Below are 12259 nucleotides of genomic sequence, written 5' to 3' on the forward strand. Positions count from 1 at the left end.
GGTGCCTGTTATCTATAGTTGGCTCCAAAGAGGATGCGATATTGATTAATAGTAAAAATTATATTCTCTGTTTTAACAACCACAATAAGAATTCACACTGGTATTTGTTATATGAGATGTACGACTTGTGCATAAATTTAAGGCTATCAGATACTGGTTTGGATTTCTGGATGACATGAATATATTTGACCATATTAACGGGAAAAACTCATATTCTTCTTTACTTGGCTGCTCCCTTTAAAGGTTTCCACAGTGGCCACCTCCAGCTCTCATGTCTTTTTGTCAGAGCCCGTGTTTGCAAGGTGTTACTGTCATCAGGCACACCTTCCCTGTCACTCTTGCTGCTATCCTTTTTTTTTACACAAATCACCCCTGACACTCATTTCCACCCACTCTAACCTGCCAGACCTCTCTTCTTCACCTCTCTGGTGCACTGTCATTACTTCACAGGGCTGACTGCATGTATTTAAGCTCACCCACCTTCACTACCTCAATAAGCAACATTCATATGAGATCATAATAATAAAAGTATTAAGGTTAATGTCAGCGTCATTATAATTACATATTGCCAGTATTTTGGGCTTCAGAGTCGGTGCCTCAGTGATGGCCTGAGCTGAGTAGCTAAAACTTTTGAGGCGTTTGAAAACAGGCCCGTGATTGGCCAATTGGCAGTTCCATTGGTTCAAACAGCCAACCCCAAAACGAGCGCGGCCATGTTGAATTGTCAGTTCTCTCAAAGAAGAGACAAAAGGTTAAAAAAAACTTCTGTGCCTTTGTCAAAAGTAGTGCCTACCAAGCTTAAACGAAAAGCCGATATACAGTTGAATCACGACACAGGCGGTAAGTTTGTAAGGGAAAGGTAGCATCTTTCTCTGACTGGTAGAGTTAAGCGTCACCGTTAGCGTATACTGCCTAGGCTAGAATCAGCGTGCTCGGATGGTTGAATGAAAGTGCTGAAGGGTGAGATGTAAACGGATGCAGATGCGGTTTCTTTGTAAACGACAGATATTTTGAAACAGTTTCTCACAAACCGGAAAAAAAAGGCGCAATCTTAGCTTGTTAGCTCGATGGCAAAGCCCACGTAGCTGTACGTGAAGTTTTAACGGCGCGTACACTCGTGTAAGTTAAAGTATTCTAGCTAACTTTGTTATCGATAGCGGTAACTTTATGGATAAACTAAACACATGTCGGTCACTGTTGGCTTTACTTTGTTGTTTAACATGGCTAACAATTGCACTGGCTAGCTAAGTGACCATAACACTGGCTGCTAAAATTCAAAACTGCTTGCAGCTGTTATTAAGTTTACACTGGTTGTTAGCCTCGGCATCAAAACAAAGGCAAAGTTGTCCGAATTAAAATGTTAACTCCACGTTTTTCAACCTCCTCATTTTACTTATATTTCCATAAATACTTGATAGACTTTCTTGCCATCTACCACCAGTCTTGTGGTGGCAGCATTATTTGTCACAATATAACAAAGGTGAGCTTTGCCTTTGGTACACATCTGAAATGTATTTCGTTGATCTGGTTAGGTGCCTTTGAGTAATACCACTTTGAAGCGCTTGTTATTTTTGTGCTCTTCTCTTTTGACTAGCCTGTTAATGCTTAAAAAAACAACAACAACCGCCATTGTTTATTTCTTGCAGGAAACCTGGACTACTTTTCTTGTGTATTGTTCATCATTTCCTTTAACATTTTGTAGGCTTCCATCTTGGCGTTTTGCTACAGGAGAATTGAAAACCGAAAAAAATGACCCCCAAAATTTAATGTAGCCTGCCAGTGCTTTAAAAAAATTGCAGGGATTGTAATTTTTTTCAGACCACTATTAAGAACAATCCAGTATTAAACCCCAGCAGTACGAGTTATATACTTGAACATGAGAGCAGTTAGATATGTGATCAAGTTGTCCATATTTTAATACTACCCATTTTCAGTCAATGTAACAGTCAAACTCATACTCACAAGTGCACACTAAAAACACACACAAGTTTGTTTGGTCATATTAGTCACGCTATTTATATTGATTTCTCCTTTTTGGAGAGTTGTATTGTAAATAGGCAGAATTTACACACAAACTTCTTTTTATGAAGAGGTCTGAATGTTAGATTGTGAACACATGGTTTAAAAAGGATAGATAAGAGAAAAGGGTTTTATTTTTCTCACGTTTTAGTTTTGCAATACATGTGCACATTAAAGTAGAGCAGTGAAAAGGAACTGAGCTGAAATATTACAATACTGCGAGGAAAATCCAGTTAAGGTGTTGGACACATGGCGACAGCAAGAACCGCAAACCCAGCACCAATGGCTGGATTGAACAAACCAGCAAATGGGCAGCTCAGGGGACAGACCAAGACAGGTGGACAACAGTCTGAACTCCTGTCAAATGTCCAACATCCCAGTGCCCATAAAAGGACCAGCATACCTCAGAGCAGTGGAGGCATCAAGTAAGATACTTGCTTTAGTAATGTTTCTCTTCTACTTTGAAAACAGAAAAGTGTCGTTTTTTCCTCACGTAATCATTTTTTGCAGCTTGACAGCTTGTGCTTTAGAGAAAACCTGCATGAGAACCCCATGGGAAAGTTCAGGACTTCTCACCAAATCTTCTAAACAGTCAAAGCCTTTTTTAAATCCCTGCTATCAGCTCTAATTACCATTACACCTGTCCTGACATGACTTAATAATTTAAGGTTTAACAGTAAGATGTTTTTGCTGTTGTCAGCACTTAGTACTTTGTTTGGAAGTTCATGAATTACAGAATTGTTAATTTTGTGAAGATCATGTACTTCACATTTGGTTTGTGTGCATATGTGACAATTTTAGAACATCATCAGCATTCACACCAGGGCTAGCTTGGGTGTTAAAAGCAAGATCCAAAATAAATTAACCAAAAGAAGTAGATTTGCATTTATTTAGATGTTTGCCCACTTACCAAACAGGGACATGCATACAGGTCGAGGGCAAGTATCTGCCTACCCAAAGGAATATAATTTGAAATTGTTTTTAGTTCTTCTTAACCAGTGGGCATCAAAAATAACCCTGGTTTCCAGAGTGCAGTTTTAAAGGCGTCAGCATGCTCTCTGTGCTCTTCAATATTATGGCCAGCAGCAGAACTGCTTTAGAATACAATAGGTTATTGTCATTGTACATGTAAATTTTAAAAAACAAAACAAACTAGACTAGTAATACACATATGGACAAGTGAAAGTTATTCTTTATATCTGGCTAATTTCTGCCATCTAGTTGAAACAATGAGTACTTCTAATAATTGGTTAGTCCATTGTGTGGGTCTTAGAAGTTATAATATTAGCCTTGCATACATTAGTTTTAGTATTGCTGTGCTGCTTTGAAGTTGCTTTCACCAATGCTCGCCATAGAAATTACTACATTAAGCTGTTGTGTATTTTTAGTATATTAGGTCTTCATCTTTCCAAGTTGAGCCAAATCACACTGCTTAAAGCCCTTTTCCCTCTCTGAAGATTATGAAATAAAGAACTAAATGTTGCAGTGCTTATTTTAACATTTTGTTTTCTTTTTTCACTTGATATGGTCTGGGTCTTCCCTACAAAAATTGTACTCCTGATTACGACTAGGTTTGGTGATGACTGGAAGAAATGCCTGGAGCTTCCTCCAAAAGATACCAGGGTGAAAACTTCGGTAGGTGACTGCCATTAGACGCAAGTATAGTTATACATGCTTACTTAGACTCAGTCCATGCTGCCATCTAGTGCTGTAATCCTCAACCTCTGGATCGTTTTAAACAGTAAACTAAAATGATTGAGTTGTGTTCTCCAGGATGTGACATCCACCAAGGGAAATGAATTTGAAGACTACTGCTTAAAGCGAGAACTGCTTATGGGAATCTTTGAAATGGGATGGGAGAAACCTTCCCCTGTCCAGGTAAATAAAGTAGCCAGAACTCTGGTTCCTGTTTCTGGTGTTAATTTAGATGTATAAATAGTTGCACCCTTTAACAGAATCCCATTACCCCCACTTTGCCTTGATACAGCCCCATGCCTCAGCCATATGCTTTGCAGGGAAGTTGTCCACAAATGGAAAAAACAGCAGGAGAAACACTAATATGCATCTACCAAACAGAAGAGAAGCATTTTTGATTAATTTACTCTGGAACAAGTTTTAATTTCAGTGAGTAGGAGGCTAAATGAGTCCAATCTCTAGTCCTCCTGATTACATATAAGTATGAAGTGTTAAACATTGGTGCCACTTTGCGCGTTTTTGACTGTTAGAAGAAACAGTAGGGGTGATCCTTTAGTCCTGTCTATTTACATTGCTTCATGCCTAATGAACCATGCCCATTTTTCTGAATCGACTTGTTTGTCTGCCAACAGGAGGAGAGCATCCCTATTGCCTTATCAGGACGAGATATTTTGGCAAGGGCTAAAAATGGAACGGGAAAAAGTGGTGCCTACCTCATTCCTCTCCTGGAGAGGATAGACCTTAAGAAGGATCATATCCAGGGTGAGTTTCTTCTAGGTCTGGGCTGATGGCTTACAGTCAGTGTTGAGACAACCAACTACAGTTTAAGATGATGCCTGGTGGCTAGACAACAGTGGAAGAAAGTAGCGACAGACTGTACATGATTAGTGGCTTCACAGCGTATGAGTAGTGCATGAAAGTACCGTGCAGAATCAGTGGTCTGCAGCACTGCAGACTACTGAAAACTAAGTGAAGTGCAATAAAATAAACTGAGACATGAGCATGAATATATGACAGCCATGACTGAAAAGTAGAGATAATTTCATGAACTGTAGGGATGTTGTGCTCAAGCTGCACACATGCACACTTTGATCAGTGGTTCTTTTGTTGCTCTAAAACTAATGGAAAATATTGATAATATACTGATTATGATCGCTGCACTGCACTACTCCATCAATAGTTTTTCTGCTGCTGGAAACCTTAATTTTTTCTGCATTAATATCAGCCCTTATTGTATCCGTTTCCTTCCAGCCATGGTAATGGTGCCAACAAGAGAGCTGGCCCTGCAGATGAGCCAGATCAGCATTCAACTCAGCAAGCACCTGGGAGGAGTCAAGATCATGGCTACAACGGGTGGGACAAACTTGAGGGATGACATCATGCGTCTTGATGAGACTGGTATTTAACATTTTAAGACAATTTAAAAAAAGTTATTTTTATGGCTGCAACTGAATCTTTTTTTTTTTTTTTTAAATATTGTTAAAGATATTTACTATTTTTCCCCCAACATATAGTTAAATTTAAATTGCTTATCTGACTAATTAACTAAGTAGCAAATATGTTCATATTTGAGGTTCAAATTGTTCCTTTATCTTGACTCTTGTTTGTTGGCTCTTAAGTCTCCAATGAATGGGGCCAGGAAGAGAGAAAGTTTGTAAGCTGGACTTAAAGGGCAGAGAACACAATGGCCATATAGCGCTTTACACTGAACCCATTGACACACACATTCAAACACTGGTGATGGCAAGCTACATTGTAGCCACAGCCACCCTGGGGCGCATTGACAGAGGCGAGGCTGCTGAACACTGGCGGGTGAAGTGTAGTGTGAAGTGTCTTGCCCAAGGACACAATGACCGAAACTGTCCAAGCCGGGACTCAAACTGGCAACCTTCCGATTACAAGGCGAACTCCCAACTCTTGAGCCATGATGGCTCCCAGTAACCATGGCAGTAATACTTTTCTTGGTTAAAAAATTTTTTTTTTCATGCTTGCTTCTCCTGCAGTGCATGTAGTGATTGCCACACCAGGGAGGATACTGGACCTAATTAAGAAGGGTGTGGCAAAAGTGGACAAGACTCAAATGATGGTGATGGATGAAGTACGATTTGCTCTCTTTTTTTCTATATTGTTTATTGTTGACTTTTTTTTTTTTTAAGTTTGTGGACATACTATTCCTTTTGATGTTTTACCTCCCCCTCCCTTTATTCAGGCAGATAAGTTGCTCTCCCAGGACTTTGTGGTTCTGATCGAAAATATCATCAGTTTCATGCCAAAGGATCGTCAGATTTTGCTTTACTCTGCCACTTTTCCCATCAGTGTGCAAAAATTCATGGTAAGATGTCAAACATTAAATCTTCTGCATGAGTAAGAATTCACTTTGTTTGTACTCTCGTTTAACAGTTTAAGTTGTTGTAAACTGTTTTGTGTAGAGTAAGCACATGCAGAAGCCTTATGAAATCAACCTGATGGAGGAACTCACACTGAAGGGCATCACTCAGTACTATGCCTATGTGACTGAAAGACAGAAGGTACACTGTCTTAACACACTCTTCTCCAGGGTAAGTAATCAAAATTTCGATTAGTTTTGACTACGGGTGCAACAATATACAAAAATCACGGTTCAGTTCGGTACTTTGGTGTCACGGTTTGATATTTTTTTTCAATACAAAAAAAATGTTCATGTCTTTTTTTTAATCTGTAATGTATTAAAATTATGAATATTTCTTTTAACTCAAAAGTACAGTTTTCAAATTAGATGTTGCTGAAACAACAAAATAATAAAAGAAATCTATCTTATCAAGAAATCACTCATCTGTGGGAAAAAAAAGTTTATTACAGAGAAATGTCTCTTTCCAAAATCAAAACTATAATATACCCTTCTTGTGGGGTATATTCTTACCCCCAGCCCAGCATTAACTATGTTCTTAGCATTGTCAGTAGTTACAGGTATTATAGCATTTGGTCGCACTAACTTACAATCTTTCACAGCTTCTGACAGATCTTTGGCTAAGTCGTCAGTGGTGTGACTTTCGATGATGTGTGTCTGCAAAACACTGCTTTTCATCTGCCATTCCAGATCAATGTAATGTGCAATGACGGTTAAGTAGCTCTGTGTAGCTCTTGAAGTCCAGCCGTCTGAGGTCAGAGCAACACTGGGTGCTGCTGACACTGCCGTCTCTAATTTGGCTTTTGTCTCCTTGCACAAAGCAGGAACTGCAGTATCGGTGAAATAGGTTCGTGAAGGAATATTGTATCGGGGCTCAAGTACTCTCAGCATTTGCTGAAACCCGGTGTTTTTCTACAACAGAAAAGGGTCGCATGTCGACAGCATAAAAAATAGCAATTGTCCTGTCTATTTCTTTTGCCCCCTTAGAATCATGTACTAACGGCTGTCTAAATGACTCAGGTAAAGTTTGTAGCATGTGTGCTTGTTGTTGTTTTTATCTGCTTCCACTTATCTTTGCACTAGGGTTCTGTCTCGCTAGCTTGAGTGAATGCATGTAGGCGGCGTTCTGTGGATCTGCACTCGACAATGCATCCTAGGCGGAGTAGTCGAACGCAGATCCACTGAGCTCTCAACACAGACAGCATCATCAGAAGAAAAGTTGATAAAATAAATTTAAAAAATTTGTATTGTTCAATACATATGTGTACCGAACCAAAAGCACTGTATCGAATGGTTCAATACAGATACATGTATTGTTGCACCCCTAGTTTTGACCAACCAGTTGTGCTATCCAGTCTTTAAGTCTGACGTCATTAACCATTTCTGGGTCCAAAGTCAAACAAACACTGGGGCGTCACTAAGAGTTACAAACTGTCTAAATTTCCTCTTTCATCTTTAATAAAATGATCAGTGTGGCTGCTCTAATAGGTGTAACAATTAAGTTTAACATCCAGGCATCCATAAAAACAGAATTTATGAAATGTAAGAGTTAGAAGTTGGCAGGGAGTTAGCTCACTAGTTTCCATCTAAACATGACATACCGTGTTCTGCATTAGGGATTTCTGAAAAAAACAAAACGTTTTTTCACTTCTGAGATAAATGAAGACAGGAAACTAAACAGCAGCAGTGACGTTTGCAGGGTTATTGAAGTTGGGCTAGCTGATATATAATGGTGTGCTACATGGTGGCTAGCTACGCAGCTATGGTTGGCATAATATAAACACAGTAAGCTGATGAACGCTAACTTTTTCCCTACTCGATAAAAGTTAATGCAAGGGTTCCCCATGGTTGGGGACAAATTCAGTTCCATAGCAGGATCCTTTAAATGGACCAAACTTCAGTCAGGAGAACAACTGAGACAATCCAGCCACAATACGAGGTTGGTCATTAATTTACCGCATGGGCTCGGCTGTAGTTACATCGTAAGGTTTTAAAAATTGAGCTTTAAAATGAATAGTTGTAATAAAAACCGAGAGGGGCCGACAGTGATCACTGCTTTTTTTTTTTTCTTTTCTTTTTTTTTAGTGCTTGTTCAGATTAAATAGAACAAGATACAAAGTATTAAAACATGTAAAAAAAAAAAAAAATCACAACAGCCTCAATAAATGAAGAGCAGTTTGGACCCAGAAGCACAATTAATGCATCATCACTTAAAGACTGGATTGCTGCACCATTAAGAAGAGAAACTCTGCCCCCTTGGGGTGATAGTGGTTTTTTTTGTGTTGTATGACATGTGTTGTAGTCAAAGATATTAGTAGGAAAATATGCAAAAATAAATTGAAAATCTAAGAAGACAGGTTTGGGCATCCCTTGTCAGAATACTGTGACCGTCCAGGTGAGATGAAATTACAAATGAGGCATTTCATAAAAAATGAAAAGACACATTTTCATGTCTTTTATGAAAGTATTCATGAAATCAGTCTTTCACTGCCATCCAAAATATTGCTAGCTTGCCCAGTAACCAACATATTCATCATTCATATTCATGTTTTACACCTGGAGGCTGACTGAAAAGTCGGCAGTGGCATACAATGATTTAGCCTGTGGACCATTATGAGGTATAGAGTAAATATAATTGGCTCCTACATTGTGTTCACGCAGTACTGACCCTAGTAAAAAGACAATGGTTTGTTTGTTTGTTTTTTTTAGTTGAAATTACACCAATGTTGCTTCACATATGATCATGTAATGCATTTACCTTTTGATTTTCTGTTGCTCTTTGTTTTCTCTGACCTGAGGACCACTGAACAAATCCTTCCTTTTTTTTTGGGGGGGGGGGGTGTCTGTCCTCCTTTCTTCCTTCCTTAACTATTCACAGTAATGGAAATTTTGACCCAGCCTTTGCGTGCCACTGTGCCTGTAACGTGTATTTGAATTCACTTTTTTTTTGTTAGATTAAGTAAAAAGGAAAATGTATTTATGATAAACATAAAATTTGCACTTAAAGCTAATAAAACAAAAATACAACGCAATGTAAACACAGCTTCCAACAAAACAGTTTTGTTCACATTTTGTGAAATAACCCTTCATTTTGTATTTTTCTCTTCCAGCTCCAGATCAATCAGTCTATCATCTTCTGTAACTCCACTCAGAGAGTTGAGCTTCTTGCAAAGAAAATCACTCAACTTGGTTATTCATGCTTCTACATTCATGCAAAGATGATGCAGGAGTACAGAAACCGTGTGTTCCATGACTTCAGAAATGGATTGTGCAGAAACCTAGTCTGCACAGGTAGGTGAAGAGTTTTTGCATTGGAAAAATGTGAAGTGGAAGAACAAATGTTCACTGGGTTGAGTAAGCACATGTTTTCTTGTAGACCTCTTCACTCGGGGAATTGACATCCAGGCTGTAAACGTGGTTATTAATTTTGACTTCCCCAAAAATGCAGAGACCTACCTCCACCGCATTGGCAGATCAGGTAACCTGTCGTTTTGTCAATAAGTTAGGTTTACAGCTACTGTTTGTAATACCACTACTAATACAAGCTTGACACCATGTTGATTTTCCACAGGGCGTTTTGGTCACTTGGGTCTGGCTATCAACCTCATAACTTCAGATGATCGCTACAATTTGAAGAATATTGAGGACCAGCTGGTTACTGACATTAAGCCCATACCCAGCAGCATTGACAAGAGCCTGTATGTTGCAGAGTTTCACTCTGTTGACGCAGAAGATGGTGAAGAGAAGGCATAAACTAAGGACTGGGAGCTGCACAAATCAATGGTCAGTTCCTTGAATGGCTCAAACTGAAGCATTACTGAAAAATAAATCTCTAAGAGTCAAAAGTTTGGTTTATAAATAAAACAAGATGGGCTGTTTGCTGCCCTTTGGTTGCTCAGGACTAGGTTGTTGCAACCGTGTAAACACAGATTTTAATTGCATTTGTCAGTTAATCTACATCAAAATGTTATTCAGGGTTCATGCTTGGCCTTGAACGCGCCTGCTGAAAAGCTGTTTGATCTGTGGCCAGTGAGTATTCACTGCCCTATTCTGTGTTTCCAGTATTATGATTGTGAGGTGAATTCATCAGCAAGGAATAGCTTAAAAAGTATATCATGTACAGGTGAAACCAGAGAGAATATTCTTGCTCTCTGTGTTCTGAACCATAAGAAGAGTACATATATAGGGGTATTTTAGGATGTAGTGCATCTGAACACTCTTCCTGAAGCAACCTTTTTAATTGATTAGTTAATCTTCATGAAAGAGGATATAAAGCTTTACAAGATTTAAAGGTGAAGGGGTTACAGAACAGTCAGCATAGATTTGGACAGAGCTGATCTGCACACAGGGCCAGCTATCTGCTCTGTGGGTTTACTACAGTAGTGACACATTGACATGGTTGGAACTGGAGATTATAATTTTATTCCTGGCTTTTTTCTTTTGTTTTGCAGAACAAACATGGTGCCTGGCATTTGTCACACAATACTGGCTACACATCAGACAAGATTCAAAGTGAAGATTTTCTTTCTGCTCCTTCCTCCCTCAAAATAATATTTTTGTACATTTTTCATTTCCTGTTTGAGTTTACTAGTAAACTGGTGTCCCACAGAAAATTCCCACTTGAGCATGGACAGTGATTTCTATCAGTGTGGCAGACTACACTGCTAGAAATCATGCCTATGTGATTTGAGCTAAGGTTGAAGGACCTCACCAAATTCAGCCACTATTGAAATGATCTGCTTTTGGTGCTTTGTTGTAAGAATAAAACCGTAACCAAAGGTGAACTCGGTGGATAGTGCCAACTGTGAACTACAATGTTTGTGTCCACATCCTGCTGAAATGCATTTGAGCCAGTGACATAAAGAAAAACTGCAACTTTGGTCACATACGTTTGGTCATTTCTTATACTGTCTGTGATAATTATGACATGCTCAGTATTATGATGTATTTTATCAGTTTAAAAAAAGTTTTGAAGATCACCAACCCCAAATTAATTTGATGCATGGTCTGCAGTATTGAATTAAGTAATCTGGTATTTTATTACATTACTGCATTACTTTCACAGGCCTTGTGTGAAATCTGACCCTTCTTCTGTGGAGGTTTTTAAAATCTTAGCAGAAACTAAGGATTGAAAGACCATTCAATATAAAATTTGCATATACTGCATTAGGGTAAAGCCACAGTTTTTGTCTGGACACATTTGCTACAACATGACACACATGGAAAAAAAATTTCCCTCTCCCCAACTTCCTTATTTCTGTCAGCTAGAACAGATGTGGCCATTCTTACTTGACCCTTCTCATTAGCATTTTTACCCTCACAAGCAGTCTCCCGGGGTTTATTTTTGTAACACTGAGACAAACTGTGTGGAAAATACAATGGAATCAGCACCAGTAATCCTTTCATTCTTGTCATCACCATTTCATTAACATTCAGATGATTGGGCAGAAAATCTGAATGGTGTGACCACTTCTTTCCTTTACAGGTGAAGTTTCTGCCCCTTGATTTACTAAAGATATTTGCATTAATTGTGAGACGCACCTAATATTTTGGAATATAGTACACAAAGAGACCAAAGAAGAGCACGAGTTGGAACAAACATTCATAAACCAAAATGGCAAAAAATTCTTTCCTCTGACGAACCTTTAAAAAGGGCTGCTGTGCTGCTGCAGTGCACAAAGCTTGACACCCGTTTCTTATGATAAACATTACACTTTTTCTTTTCTTCACCAATAGTACAAACAGTTGTGAGTTCTAATAGCAAAGTTTCAATAATGTTGCACTTACTAATAAATGCATTTCATGTAGCACATGTCACATATCAGTAGTCGTAACTACACTAATGACTTTGAACTATTTGACATCAGGGATTGGTTTGTATATAGAACTTTTTTATTCTAGTGGCGCATTCTAAGTGTTTTAAACAGCATGCCTCATTCACCCATTCACACTGCAACTTTGTTTCTATGGCAAACTGCTTTGTAGCATTCACACACATTTACACTCCAATGAATGTGTCATTGGGTCATCATCTATTTAAAATATGTATTTATGTTTGTTTCTCTGGCTGACTTTCACATTAGTGCTAAGCACCCAGGGAGGGGACTCGTTTTTGTCATGCGCATCTGTATTTTTCTTCCAGTGTGTCTGAACTAGTAA

At 38.7% G+C, this 12259-nt stretch overlaps 1 protein-coding gene across 4 annotated transcripts; it reads left to right on the plus strand.

Moving 5' to 3' along the window:
* Positions 1-671: 671 nt before the first annotated feature.
* Positions 672-10982, plus strand: ddx61 (DEAD (Asp-Glu-Ala-Asp) box helicase 61). 4 transcript variants are annotated; one of them, XM_085471810.1, is made up of 13 exons: positions 672-840; positions 1647-2444; positions 3591-3654; positions 3793-3897; positions 4347-4476; positions 4966-5112; positions 5718-5812; positions 5924-6046; positions 6144-6272; positions 9211-9391; positions 9477-9578; positions 9672-9883; positions 10552-10982. In XM_085471810.1, the coding sequence occupies exons 2-12, from the start codon at positions 2269-2271 to the stop codon at positions 9851-9853; spliced, it is 1434 nt and encodes a 477-aa protein (XP_085327936.1). In that variant the 5' UTR covers positions 672-840; positions 1647-2268; the 3' UTR covers positions 9854-9883; positions 10552-10982. The 4 variants fall into 4 exon arrangements, with proteins under 4 accessions (XP_085327936.1, XP_085327940.1, XP_085327937.1 ...); XM_085471814.1 differs by having other exon boundaries at positions 1703-2444; XM_085471811.1 differs by lacking the exon at positions 672-840 and adding an exon at positions 882-960.
* The last annotated feature ends 1277 nt before the right edge of the window (positions 10983-12259 follow it).

The sequence above is a fragment of the Copadichromis virginalis genome, linkage group LG11 (assembly GCF_057382275.1).
Source record: "Copadichromis virginalis isolate Kocher_CV1m ecotype Utaka linkage group LG11, C_Virginalis_male_GT1.1, whole genome shotgun sequence".
NCBI lineage: Eukaryota > Metazoa > Chordata > Actinopteri > Cichliformes > Cichlidae > Copadichromis > Copadichromis virginalis.